The sequence below is a fragment of the Rana temporaria genome (genome assembly GCF_905171775.1).
Source record: "Rana temporaria chromosome 4 unlocalized genomic scaffold, aRanTem1.1 chr4yy, whole genome shotgun sequence".
Taxonomy (NCBI): Eukaryota; Metazoa; Chordata; class Amphibia; order Anura; family Ranidae; genus Rana; species Rana temporaria.
This window is the reverse complement of record NW_024404462.1, coordinates 123,922-139,290: the sequence shown is the minus strand read 5'-3', so window position 1 is coordinate 139,290 and position 15,369 is coordinate 123,922. Positions and strand designations below refer to the sequence as shown.

At 44.1% G+C, this 15,369-nt stretch overlaps 1 protein-coding gene across 2 annotated transcripts in view; it reads left to right on the top strand.

Annotated features, from left to right (window-relative positions):
* The first annotated feature begins 261 nt into the window (after positions 1-261).
* The window catches only part of CLIP4 (CAP-Gly domain containing linker protein family member 4), an 89,074-nt gene continuing 73,966 nt past the window's right edge, over positions 262-15,369 (top strand). The window contains exons 1-5 of one of the 2 annotated variants that reach the window (XM_040334329.1): positions 262-464; positions 5,285-5,424; positions 7,429-7,522; positions 8,494-8,655; positions 9,920-10,038. In XM_040334329.1, coding sequence (XP_040190263.1) covers positions 332-464; positions 5,285-5,424; positions 7,429-7,522; positions 8,494-8,655; positions 9,920-10,038 — 648 coding nt within the window. In that variant the 5' untranslated portion in view covers positions 262-331. The remainder of the gene's footprint in view (positions 465-5,284; positions 5,425-7,428; positions 7,523-8,493; positions 8,656-9,919; positions 10,039-15,369) is intronic. The other variant, XM_040334330.1, reaches the window with a different exon arrangement.

Here is a 15,369-nt window from a genome sequence, read left to right as displayed (position 1 = left end):
TCGGAGGGGACGGGGGGAGGGGGGGGGTTGGGGGTCGGAGGGGACGGGGGAAGTGTTGGGGGTCAGAGGTGACGGGTGGGGGAAGTGTTGGGGGTCAGAGGGGACGGGGGGGGGAGTGTTGGGGGTCGGAGGGGACGGGGGGGGAGTGTTGGGGGTCAGAGGGGACGTCTTTCCATTGGAGGGAGGTGCGGCCGGTGACAAGGGTACGGCACAGCTGTTGCCGGGGGGGAGGGGGGGCTGCTATCAGGTTACTGCCATCGCCGGAGGACTCGGCCCCCTGCTTCGCTCTGAAATCTCTTGTTGTTTTTCCTGCAGGTCGATCTCCTGAAAAATGACCATTGAGGACGTGACTGCCCCCTACGGACAATCCCATCCGATCGATCTCGGCTTCCAGGCCTCTTATTTGGACCCCGGTCACCCCGTCACCTTCTCTGTGGCTGCAGCACCCATGCCGTCCGACTGCGGTGAGTGGGGGATGGGGGAGGGTTTTTTTTTTTTAAAGCTGAACTCCACCTACAGTGGGGGGGGGGGGATTATTCGATCGGCGGCTGATTCTGTGAGAAAGAAACAATCGGTCTCTGTAATTTTATTGGTCGGTTTTATTACATCGGGGAGAGAATAAAAATATCCAGAAAAACGCATTTCATAAAAGTTATAAATGGATTTGCATTTTAGTGAGTGAAATAAGTATGTGAACCCCTCACAGAACATGACTTGTGATTGGTGGAGAATCCCTTGTCGGGGGTCACAGAGGTCAGACGTTTCTTGGAGTTGGCCTCCAGGTTCTCACACATCTCAGGAGGGATTTTCTCCTCCAAGTCATGAAGGTTTCCAGGATGACGTTTGGTCACTCGGACCTTCACCTCCCTCCATACATTTTCTATGGGATTAAGGTCTGGAGACCGGCTGGGCCACTCCAGGACCTTCTTCTTGAGTTCTCCTTTGTTGCCTTAGCGATATGTTTTGGGTCATTGTCATGCTGGAAGACCCGTCCATGATCGTTCTTCAATGCCCTGGCTGAGGGAAGAAGGTTCTTGTGACGGTATCGGTATGATATCCCCGTCAAGCCGTCCCTTCTTCCCATAACAGAACATCACAGAATCCCCCACACATGAGCCAAGGCTGAATGCTGGAACCAGACAGACTTTAATGTTATATCACACAGCTTATATGTCATTTCCCAAAACTGTTACAATGACAAATCTCCGCCCCCCTCACACTGGGGCTTCCATACAGATGATTAGGCAGACACGACGGAGCCGACTATGCAGACACATTTCTTTAGATAATGACATCAGTGGAGGTAATTACTACACTGAAGCAATCAGAATAATTAACATGAGCCACTTATCTAATCATTGTAAACAGTAAGGCCGGTCTCCTTCCCACACACAATAAATCAATTACCATTTGAACTAGGGAGCTGGCTGAAGAAGGGTCATTAACATCTCAATCAGCCTGTAACACATGAACCCTTTTTACCTCTAACACACACAATATAACTAAAACAAGCAGGGAGAATTACACTGAAGCATATCCTTCACAGTTCTCACCCAAGATTTGACGGTACATGGCCCCGCCCATCGTCCCTTTGATGTGGTGAAGTTGTCCTGTCCCCTTAGCAGAAAAACACCCCCAAAGTAAAATTGTCCCCCCCCCCTCCATGTATGACGGTCGGGGGATGGTGATCTTGGGGTCATAGGCAGCATTCCTCCTCCAAACACAGCAAGTTCATCTGGACAATTCCATCCCTACTGTGAAGCATGGTGGTGGCAGCCTCATGCTGTGGGGATGATTTTCAGCGGCAGGAAGTGGGAGACGAGTCAGGATGGAGGGAAAGATGAATGCAGCAATGTACAGAGACATCCGTGATGAAATCCTTCTCCGGAGCGCTCCGGACCTCAGAGAGGGGCGAAGGTTCCAACAGGACAACGACCCGAAACACACGGCCAAGATAACAGAGGAGGGGCTCCGGGACAACCATGGGAATGTCCTTGAGTGGCCCAGACTTGATCCCGATTGGACGTCTCTGGAGAGATCTGATAATGGCTGTGCACCGACCCTCCCCAACCAATCAGAGCTGGAGAGGTTCCTACATAGAGGAATGGGAGAAACTGCCCAGAAATAGGAGTGCCGTGCTTGGAGCATCATACTCAGAAATACTGGAGGGTGCCAAAGGAGCTTCACCAAAGTATTGAGGGGAGGAGCCCGGGAGGCTTGTGTGCGTGGGAGGAGCCCGGGAGGCTTGTGTGCGTGGGAGGAGCCTGGGAGGCATGTGTGCGTGGGAGGAGCCCGGGAGGCTTGTGTGCGTGGGAGGAGCCCGGGAGGCTTGTGTGCGTGGGAGGAGCCTGTGATGCTTGTGTACGTGGGAGGAGCCTGTGATGCTTGTGTACGTGGGAGGAGCCTGTGATGCTTGTGTACGTGGGAGGAGCCTGTGATGCTTGTGTACGTGGGAGGAGCCCGGGAGGCTTGTGTACGTGGGAGGAGCCTGTGATGCTTGTGTGCGTGGGAGGAGCTTGTGTGCGTGGGAGGAGCTTGTGTGCGTGGGAGGAGCCCGGGAGGCTTGTGTACGTGGGAGGAGCCTGTGATGCTTGTGTACGTGGGAGGAGCCTGTGATGCTTGTGTACGTGGGAGGAGCCTGTGATGCTTGTGTACGTGGGAGGAGCCTGTGATACTTGTGTACATGGGAGGAGCCTGTGATACTTGTGTACATGGGAGGAGCCTGTGATACTTGTGTACATGGGAGGAGCCTGTGATTCTTGTGTACATGGGAGGAGCCTGTGATACTTGTGTACATGGGAGGAGCCTGTGATACTTGTGTACATGGGAGGAGCCTGTGATACTTGTGTACATGGGAGGAGCCTGTGATACTTATGTACATGGGAGGAGTCTGTGATACTTGTGTACATGGGAGGAGCCTGTGATACTTGTGTACATGGGAGGAGCCTGTGATACTTGTGTACATGGGAGGAGCCTGTGATACTTGTGTACATGGGAGGAGCCTGTGATACTTGTGTACATGGGAGGAGCCTGTGATACTTATGTACATGGGATTTTTTAATACATTTTCAAAGATTTTACACAATCTTCTCTCGCGTTGTCATTATGGTTATTCATTTTGATGAAAATAATGAATTGAATCCATTTTGGAATAAAGGTGTAATATAACAAAATGTGGAAGAAGTGAAGCTCTGTGAATACTTTCTGGATGCTCTGTACACTATTGTGTAATTCATGATCATTTAGGGAATCTTTTTTTTTTTTGCTCATGACTACCATCCATGCACGGCGGTCACTTTATTGCAGATTTTACTTTCTGTGGTCACAATTCATGCGTTTTGGGTCAAGGAGTGTATTTCTATTGGTTGTTTTTTTGCTGCACATTTTCTGTCTTCAGTCCCAATGCATAATAAATGTAGATATATTACATGTAATTGTACATTTTATTGATGTACTTGGACTGTCTGTGATATTATTGTCTCTACAAATCCTAATTTCCCCTGAGGAAGAAAGTAATTCTGAAATGTGTTGCGATAAATAAAGAGATTGGACCCCAATATATGTTTTGCGCATGGAACGTATATATGCAGCTTGAGGTGTTTTTTAGTTTATTATTACGATCTCTCAAGCTGCAGATACGTTCTGTGATCAAGATATATGAAGTACAATTCTCTTTTATCCCAACGTGTTTCAGAATGACTTACTTCCTCAGGGGGACGTGAGAATTTGTAGAGACAATAATATCACAGACACTCCCAATACAACAATAAATGTACAATTTACGGGTAATATATATATACATTTATTGTTTAATGGGACTGTCTGTGATGATATTCTGCTTATTTATTTTTCACTTTCTACAAATTCTCATTTCCACTGAGGAAGAAAGCAGTTTTAAAACGCGTTGGGGTAAAAGTGATTTCTTCTCAGTACATCTTACTCATGAAAAGTATGTGGAGCTTGAGATACAGTGGTGGTTAGGGGGGTGTGTGTGTGTGTGTGTGTGTGTGTTTTTTAATGTTTTTTTAGGGGGGTGGTCTGGTGGTGGCGGCAAGGGGGGGGTCTCGCAGCGTCGGGGGGGGGGGGGGTCTCGCAGTCAGTCATCCAGCCCAGCACTTGCCCTATGTAGGTTGCAGACGGGCAGCGGCTTTAATCGCGTCTCCTCGTCCTTCTGCATCGCGGTGGCTTCCACCGCACGTCTCCTCCCTCCTAGGCATCCAATAGGATCGTCTGTCCTTTCAGCCAATTGGGTGACGGGTCTCAATGAGATATATGTATCTCTTGAGAATAATTATTTCACGAAATAAATTTTAATGATTTATAATAAACAGTGGCCCGGATTCAGGTAGATTTGCCCCTTTGTTACGGAGGCGCTGGGCAGCGTTTTTGCCCTGCGCCCCCGCAAATTTCCTGCGCTACCCGCGATTCACGGAGCAGTAGCTCCGTAACATGCGTGTGCGCTGTGTAAACTTGCCCTGCGTAAGGGCGCCTAATGTAAATGATCCCGTAGGGGGCGGGAATCATTTAAATTAGGCGCGCTCCCGCGCCGAGCGTAGAGCGCATGCTCCGTCGGGAAACTTTCCCGACGTGCATTGCGGCAAATGACGTCGCAAGGACGTCATTTGCTTCAAAGTGAACGGGGTCCAGCGCCATTCACGAATCACTTACGCAAATTACGTAAAATTCAAACGTCGCGACGCGGGAACGACGGGTATACGTAACATTGCAGGGGCAGCCTTACGCTAAACACAAGTACGGAAACAACGTAAATTGCGTACGCAGGGCTCGCGTAACGTTGTGAATCTGCGTTGGTATGCAATTTGCATACTATACACTGAGCACAATGGGAGCGCCCCCTAGCGGAAGAGCCTTATGCCACGCATATCTTAGGCTGAAGTCGGCGTAACGAGCTCTCTGAATACAGAACACTCTTACGCCCGGGCAAGTAAGCAATTGCGCTGCGTAACTATGGATACGCAGACGCAATTGCTTCTTGAATCCAGGACAATGAGTTTTTAATCCTTTATGTATTTATTTGCACCGATTTAAAATTCCTATTTTTTTCCGAATTTATTTTTTATTCTATTTTTTATTTTATTTTTTTCAATTTTTATATATATATTTTCCCCCCTAGATGGGAAGGGGTTAATAATCTCAGATTTGGACACGCCTTTGTTCCTTTTCTATATACAGAAGAATACATGGAGATACATTGCAGCCCTCTTATTGGATGAAACTTTATTTGGCTCATCGTGTAATTTGTGTTTTTTTTTTTTTTTCATAGAATTTTCCTTTTTTGACCCCAATGACGCCTCGTGTCAGGACATCTTGTGTGACCCGAGCACCTCGGTCTCGGAGCTCTTCGCTATATTGAGGCAATGGGTCCCTCAGGTCCAGCAGAACATCGACGTCATCGGACACGAGGTACCGTCCAATCCTCTCTTCACATTTATATTCTTATTGAAGTTTAATATATTCATCTACACATATTATAAATAAAATCTTTACAGTTTCTTTATTTTATTTCCAGAGGTCTCTGCGATTGTCTATGTCAGTGGGGTCTCCAAATGGACGGCCCTCCAGCTGTTTCGAAACTACAAGTCCCATGAGACATTGCAAGGCTGACAGTTACAAGCATGACTCCTCCCACAGGCAGAGGCATGATGGGACTTGTAGTTTTTTCATAACGGCTCTAGGGCCGCCAGTTTGAGACTCCTGATCTATGCAATGCAGGCAGATCATGGCTGGTGGGAGGAGCTGGCAGGGGGCGGGACATAGAAAACATTACAGCCCCCCCCCCCCGCCTCGGTAGTCCTCACAAGAGCCCTCAGTCCTAAGGTATGCAGTGGGAGGAGTTATGTAAAAGTCTGGAGGAGTGGGCGGTTCTAGGCAGGCTGTATTTGCATGGGCAACGCCCACATATGATGCTGAACCTCCATGATTGGAAGAACTGAATGAATGAAGGGGCGGGGGGGGGGGGGGGGTTAAAAATCCACGCATGCTCAGAATCAATTCGACACATGCTCGGATGCATTGAACTTCGTTTTTTTCAGCACGTCGTTGTGTTTTACGTCACCGCGTTCTGACGCGATCGTTTTTTAAACCGATGGTGTGTAGGCGCGACAGACCATCAGTCAGCTTCATCGGTTAACCGATGAAAAAAATCCATCGGACCGTTCTCATCGGATGGACCGATCGTGTGTACAGGGCATTAGGATCACTATATGAAAGAACGCGTCCCTGGGGGCCCCCTGCTGGTCACTGGGCGGTGATCACTTGCTTGAGCATGCATGTCTAAAGGGATGCCGGGGATGGGTTCTTTCATATAATGCTCAGGAATGATTGATGGCAGAGAGAGAAAATAACTGTGACAGACGGGCCAATGTATGGAGGAGGAGGGGGGGAGGGGATCGATAATGACTGAGATCAGACAGAGAGCCGCTGCATCTTCACAGGATTACATTGTAGTCATGCAAGTTTCCAGAGGAGGGGAGGGCGGAGCTCCGCTTAAAACGTTTTTAAAGAAGTTCAAAACTTTATTTAAAAAATAAAAGATTCCTGTGATATTTCCCAAGAGATGCTGAGACTTCCCTCCGTTATCAGACAATCCTCTTCTCTTCTCCAGTCTCCTTTTTTCTCTTTTTTTGTCTCTCCTCCGCTTCTTCTCTTCCTCTTCTTCTCTTCCTCTTCTTCTCTTCCTCTTCTTCTCTTCCTCTTCTTTTCTTATTTTCTTCCTCTTTCTTCCTCTTTCTTCCTCTTTCTTTCTCTTTCTTTCTCTTTTTCTTTCTCTTCCTCTTTCTCTTCCTCTTTTTCACTTCCTCTTTCTCTTCCTCCTCTTCCTCTTTCTCTTCTCTTCCTCTTCTTCTTCTCTTCCTCTTCTTCTCTTCCTCTTCTTTTCTTATTTTCTTCCTCTTTCTTCCTCTTTCTTCCTCTTTCTTCCTCTTTCTTTCTCTTTTTCTTTCTCTTCCTCTTTTTCACTTCCTCTTTCTCTTCCTCCTCTTCCTCTTTCTCTTCTCTTCCTCTTCTTCTTCTCTTCCTCTTCTTCTCTTTCTCTTTCTCTTTTCCTCTTCTCTTCCTCTTTTCTTCCTCTTTCTTTCTTTCTTTCTTTCTTTCTTTCTTTCTTTCTCTTTCTTTCTCTTTCTCTCTTTCTTTCTCCTTTCTCTTTCTCTTCCTCTTCTCCTCCTCCTCCTCTTCTTCTCTTCCTCTCTCTCTTTCTCTTCCTCTTCTCTTCCTCTTTTTCACTTCCTCTTTCTCTTCCTCTTTATTTCTCTTTCTTTATCTTCCTCTTACTTTTCTTTCTCTTTCTCTTCTCTTCCTCTTCCTCTCTTTCTCTTTTTTTCTCTTCTCCTTCCTCTCCTTCTTTCTTCTTCTCATTCTCCCTTGATTTCTATTGTTATATTGTCTTCTGCCTCGTCTGTTCCATTGTAGATTCTGAAGAGAGGATGTAACGTCAATGATCGAGACGGACTGACGGACATGACTCTCCTCCATTACACCTGCAAGTCCGGGGCCCAGGGGATCGGTGAGAACGATTATTTCTATGGAGGCGCGGCGATCGATCGATCTCTAGGGATCTCTCCTGTCAGATCTATTCAGAGGCCACTTCACCTCTTTATGAGGAAACTAATCTTAAAGTGGGACTCCGCCCCCTAATCACCAGGAAAGTTTATTCGCCACCTGGAGACCCGCCCCTTTCTGACACTTTTTGTTCGCATAGAAATTCTTTATTTTTTGTTAGAAAATTTCTTCGACCCGCCAAAGCTGTAAAAAGCTTTTAAATCGTCACCAATGGGCAGTAAGATTTACGTTGGTTGTCGGCGTTACACGGGCGGGCGCAATTTTAAAATGTGACATGTTGGGTATCTATTTACTCGGCGCGACGCCGTCTTTCATATTCTACATACATATAAAATTGGATTGTGCATTGTGTGTTTTTTTTTTCCTTTTAATTAAAATTCAAAATATTTTTTTTGGGGGGGAAAAATACACCAAGTCTGAAAAATCGCTGCGCAACTACCGTGCGACAAAAAATTGCGAGACCCACCGATTTATTCTCTGGGGGCGAGACCCACCGATTTATTCTCTGGGGGCGAGACCCACCAATTTATTCTCTGGGGGCGAGACCCACCAATTTATTCTCTGGGGGCGAGACCCACCAATTTATTCTCTGGGGGCGAGACCCACCAATTTATTCTCTGGGGGCGAGACCCACCAATTTATTCTCTAGGGGCTCTGCTTTATATATATATAGCCTATGAGTGACGTCATCACTCCTGAACTTCCCAGCCATTGTCAGCACTCCCTCTTCTCCCCTGCAGCCACCGCTGACCCACACAGGAGAGCTGGAGCTGTGGGATCACATGACCAGACAGGAGGGGGGAGGGGATGTTTTTAAGCATGGTTAGAGCTTGCCTGGAATTCCACTTTATCAGTTTGGGGGGGGGGGGGGGGGTGCAGCGCCCGGTCTCTCTCACATGTGATCTCCCCATACAGGGGACGCAGAGACGGCCGCCAAGTTCGCTTCTCACCTGATTGACATCGGGGCCGATATAAGCCTGAGAAGCCGCTGGACCACCATGAACGCCCTGCACTACGCCGCCTACTTCGACGTCCCCGAGCTCATAGACGTCATTCTGAAAGCTTCAAAACCGAGAGGTAGGAGGGGCTTGTATTGAGGGGGAGGGGGTGGGCTTATGAGGGGGGCTTGTATTGGGGAGGAGCTTGTAATGAGGGGAGGAGCTTATATTTTGACATCTTCACTTAGGGGGTGTACTGACTTTTTTTGCCAGCGGTTTAGACATGAATGGCTGTGTGTTGAGTTTTATTGTTATACAAGCTGTATACTCCTCCCCCCCCTGTGTACACTCCTCCCCCCCCATGTGTACACTCCTCCCCCCCCCCTGTGTACACTCCTCCCCCCCCCCCCTGTGTACACTCCTCCCCCCCCCCCTGTGTACACTCCTCCCCCCCTGTGTACACTCCTCCCCCCCCCTACACAACATTGTAGATACAAAGTGTAATTTCTTCAGTGTTCAGATACATTGTAGACAAATGCCTGTGGGCGGGATTCTCTCTTATTTTTGGGCAGTGTCATATGATGTCACTCAGCCTCTAGTGATCGCGCTCCCGCGGGGGTTCTGTGTCCCCGGGACATTCGGTGACCTCGATCTCTGTAAACCACTGATGGGCACTGATTTTTCACTGATTTTTCATTGCTGATGGACACTGATAGGTGGCACTGACTGGCATCACTGATGGGCACTGACTGGCATCACTGGGCACTGATATATGGCACTGAACTGCATCACTGATGGGCACTGACTGGCATCACTGGGCACTGATAGGTGGCACTGACTGGCATCAGTGGGCACTGATAGGTGGCACTGACTGGCAATACTGATGGGCACTGAGTGGCATCACTGATGGGCACTAACTTGCATCACTGGGCGCTGATAGGTGGCACTGACTTGCATCAATAAAGGACACTGAGGGGCAATGACTGGCATTACTGATGGGCACTGATGGGTGGCACTGACTGGTGTCACTGGGCACTGACTGCCATTAATGTTCACTGATAGGTGGCACTGAACGGCATCACTAATGGGCACTGACTGGCATCACTGGTCACTAAGAGGTGGCACTGAAAAACACCAGGTGGCACCGACTGGCATTACTGATGGGCACTGATCCTCTGGGGAGCCGCTGTGTGGGGGAGGGGGGGTTGGGATTCCTCTGGGGGGTGCTGTGTTGAGCTCTCAGCATGTTTGCACTTCAGGGAGGAATGTTCTCTGTGCCCGGTTGGCTCTCCGCTGATTTCCCACCATGGCGTCCATGTTGTATTTTCTGTGTGAAGCGATGAAAGCGTGATCTCGCGGTTTGGTGCCCCGCCCCCGCTGTGACTTTCCTCCTCCTCTTTCAGATGTGGACGCCACCTGCAGCGACTTTGATTTCGGGACGGCGCTGCACATCGCCGCTTCCAACCTGTGCCTGGGAGCCGCCCGAGCGCTGCTGGAGAACCGCGCCAATCCCGCCTTCCGGGTAAGAGCCGCACACCGACCAATCCCACCAGCTGGAGGGCGGGACCTTCATTTCCTGGTTTTATTCCGAGATCCTGGTTCTTCTCCTCTGCGTCCTCCGGGGGGCGCTATTTATAGAAATGTGTCACAAGGAGGTCGCCAATAATCTGGTAATGCCTGTAATATGGGAGGGGGGGGGGTTACTTGTCGCCTCCTGCAGGGCGATTGTAACATTCAATCCTAAGAGAGTAAATCTTTATGAACATTCGACCAGAAAATATCCCGACACTGAGAGCTTCGAATATTCAGGCAGAAGAGGAAAAATATGAGGAAGATCTCCGCTCAGCGCATCGATTCACTGATGAATCAACTACTGCAGAGAGTGATCCGATATACAGAATGATGGAATGTAGAGAGTGATCTGATATACAGAATGATACAATGTAGAGAGTGATCTGATATACAGAATGATGGAATGTAGAGAGTGATCTGATATACAGAATGATGGAATGTAGAGAGTGATCTGATATACAGAATGATGGAATGTAGAGAGTGATCTGATATACAGAATGATGGAATGTAGAGAGTGATCCGATATACAGAATGATACAATGTAGAGAGTGATCTGATATACAGAATGATACAATGTAGAGAGTGATCTGATATACAGAATGATGGAATGTAGAGAGTGATCTGATACACAGAATGATACAATGTAGAGAGTGATCTGATATACAGAATGATACAATGTAGAGAGTGATCTGATATACAGAATGATACAATGTAGAGAGTGATCTGATATACAGAATGATACAATGTAGAGAGTGATCTGATATACAGAATGATGGAATGTAGACAGTGATCTGATATACAGAATGATGGAATGTAGAGAGTGATCTGATATACAGAATGATGGAATGTAGAGAGTGATCTGATATACAGAATGATGGAATGTAGAGAGTGATCTGATATACAGAATGATGGAATGTAGAGAGTGATCTGATACACAGAATGATGGAATGTAGAGAGTGATCTGATATACAGAATGATGGAATGTAGAGAGTGATCTGATATACAGAATGATGGAATGTAGAGAGTGATCTGATATACAGAATGATACAATGTAGAGAGTGATCTGATATACAGAATGATACAATGTAGAGAGTGATCTGATATACAGAATGATACAATGTAGAGAGTGATCAGATATATAGAATGATACAATGTAGAGAGTGATCTGATATACAGAATGATACAATGTAGAGAGTGATCTGATATACAGAATGATGGAATGTAGAGAGTGATCTGATATACAGAATGATACAATGTAGAGAGTGATCTGATATACAGAATGATACAATGTAGAGAGTGATCCGATATACAGAATGATACAATGTAGAGAGTGATCTGATATACAGAATGATACAATGTAGAGAGTGATCTGATATACAGAATGATGGAATGTAGAGAGTGATCTGATATACAGAATGATGGAATGTAGAGAGTGATCTGATATACAGAATGATACAATGTAGAGAGTGATCTGATATACAGAATGATGGAATGTAGAGAGTGATCTGATATACAGAATGATGGAATGTAGAGAGTGATCCGATATACAGAATGATGGAATGTAGAGAGTGATCTGATATACAGAATGATACAATGTAGAGAGTGATCTGATATACAGAATGATACAATGTAGAGAGTGATCTGATATACAGAATGATACAATGTAGAGAGTGATCTGATATACAGAATGATGGAATGTAGAGAGTGATCCGATATACAGAATGATGGAATGTAGAGAGTGATCTGATATACAGAATGATGGAATGTAGAGAGTGATCTGATATACAGAATGATACAATGTAGAGAGTGATCTGATATACAGAATGATACAATGTAGAGAGTGATCTGATATACAGAATGATGGAATGTAGAGAGTGATCTGATATACAGAATGATACAATGTAGAGAGTGATCGGATATACAGAATGATGGAATGTAGAGAGTGATCTGATATACAGAATGATGGAATGTAGAGAGTGATCTGATATACAGAATGATGGAATGTAGAGAGTGATCTGATATACAGAATGATGGAATGTAGAGAGTGATCCGATATACAGAATGATGGAATGTAGAGAGTGATCTGATATACAGAATGATGGAATGTAGAGAGTGATCCGATATACAGAATGATGGAATGTAGAGAGTGATCTGATATACAGAATGATGGAATGTAGAGAGTGATCTGATATACAGAATGATGGAATGTAGAGAGTGATCTGATATACAGAATGATGGAATGTAGAGAGTGATCTGATATACAGAATGATGGAATGTAGAGAGTGATCTGATATACAGAATGATGGAATGTAGAGAGTGATCTGATATACAGAATGATGGAATGTAGAGAGTGATCTGATATACAGAATGATGGAATGTAGAGAGTGATCTGATATACAGAATGATGGAATGTAGAGAGTGATCTGATATACAGAATGATACAATGTAGAGAGTGATCTGATATACAGAATGATGGAATGTAGAGAGTGATCTGATATACAGAATGATACAATGTAGAGAGTGATCTGATATACAGAATGATGGAATGTAGAGAGTGATCTGATATACAGAATGATGGAATGTAGAGAGTGATCTGATATACAGAATGATGGAATGTAGAGAGTGATCTGATATACAGAATGATGGAATGTAGAGAGTGATCTGATATACAGAATGATGGAATGTAGAGAGTGATCTGATATACAGAATGATACAATGTAGAGAGTGATCTGATATACAGAATGATGGAATGTAGAGAGTGATCTGATATACAGAATGATGGAATGTAGAGAGTGATCTGATATACAGAATGATGGAATGTAGAGAGTGATCTGATATACAGAATGATACAATGTAGAGAGTGATCTGATATACAGAATGATGGAATGTAGAGAGTGATCTGATATACAGAATGATGGAATGTAGAGAGTGATCTGATATACAGAATGATGGAATGTAGAGAGTGATCTGATATACAGAATGATGGAATGTAGAGAGTGATCTGATATACAGAATGATACAATGTAGAGAGTGATCTGATATACAGAATGATGGAATGTAGAGAGTGATCTGATATACAGAATGATGGAATGTAGAGAGTGATCTGATATACAGAATGATACAATGTAGAGAGTGATCCGATCTACAGAATGATACAATGTAGAGAGTGATCTGATATACAGAATGATGGAATGTAGAGAGTGATCTGATATACAGAATGATACAATGTAGAGAGTGATCTGATATACAGAATGATGGAATGTAGAGAGTGATCTGATATACAGAATGATGGAATGTAGAGAGTGATCTGATATACAGAATGATGGAATGTAGAGAGTGATCCGATATACAGAATGATGGAATGTAGAGAGTGATCTGATATACAGAATGATGGAATGTAGAGAGTGATCTGATATACAGAATGATACAATGTAGAGAGTGATCTGATATACAGAATGATGGAATGTAGAGAGTGATCTGATATACAGAATGATACAATGTAGAGAGTGATCCGATCTACAGAATGATACAATGTAGAGAGTGATCTGATATACAGAATGATGGAATGTAGAGAGTGATCTGATATACAGAATGATGGAATGTAGAGAGTGATCTGATATACAGAATGATACAATGTAGAGAGTGATCTGATATACAGAATGATGGAATGTAGAGAGTGATCTGATATACAGAATGATGGAATGTAGAGAGTGATCGGATATACAGAATGATACAATGTAGAGAGTGATCTGATATACAGAATGATGGAATGTAGAGAGTGATCTGATATACAGAATGATGGAATGTAGAGAGTGATCTGATATACAGAATGATACAATGTAGAGAGTGATCTGATATACAGAATGATGGAATGTAGAGAGTGATCTGATATACAGAATGATACAATGTAGAGAGTGATCTGATATACAGAATGATGGAATGTAGAGAGTGATCTGATATACAGAATGATACAATGTAGAGAGTGATCTGATATACAGAATGATGGAATGTAGAGAGTGATCTGATATACAGAATGATGGAATGTAGAGAGTGATCCGATATACAGAATGATGGAATGTAGAGAGTGATCCGATATACAGAATGATACAATGTAGAGAGTGATCTGATATACAGAATGATGGAATGTAGAGAGTGATCTGATATACAGAATGATACAATGTAGAGAGTGATCTGATATACAGAATGATACAATGTAGAGAGTGATCTGATATACAGAATGATGGAATGTAGAGAGTGATCTGATATACAGAATGATACAATGTAGAGAGTGATCTGATATACAGAATGATACAATGTAGAGAGTGATCTGATATACAGAATGATACAATGTAGAGAGTGATCTGATATACAGAATGATGGAATGTAGAGAGTGATCCGATATACAGAATGATGGAATGTAGAGAGTGATCTGATATACAGAATGATGGAATGTAGAGAGTGATCTGATATACAGAATGATGGAATGTAGAGAGTGATCTGATATACAGAATGATGGAATGTAGAGAGTGATCTGATATACAGAATGATACAATGTAGAGAGTGATCTGATATACAGAATGATGGAATGTAGAGAGTGATCCGATATACAGAATGATGGAATGTAGAGAGTGATCTGATATACAGAATGATGGAATGTAGAGAGTGATCTGATATACAGAATGATGGAATGTAGAGAGTGATCTGATATACAGAATGATACAATGTAGAGAGTGATCTGATATACAGAATGATGGAATGTAGAGAGTGATCTGATATACAGAATGATGGAATGTAGAGAGTGATCTGATATACAGAATGATGGAATGTAGAGAGTGATCTGATATACAGAATGATGGAATGTAGAGAGTGATCTGATATACAGAATGATGGAATGTAGAGAGTGATCTGATATACAGAATGATACAATGTAGAGAGTGATCTGATATACAGAATGATGGAATGTAGAGAGTGATCTGATATACAGAATGATGGAATGTAGAGAGTGATCTGATATACAGAATGATGGAATGTAGAGAGTGATCTGATATACAGAATGATACAATGTAGAGAGTGATCTGATATACAGAATGATGGAATGTAGAGAGTGATCTCATATACAGAATGATGGAATGTAGAGAGTGATCTGATATACAGAATGATGGAATGTAGAGAGTGATCTGATATACAGAATGATGGAATGTAGAGAGTGATCTGATATACAGAATGATGGAATGTAGAGAGTGATCTGATATACAGAATGATGGAATGTAGAGAGTGATCT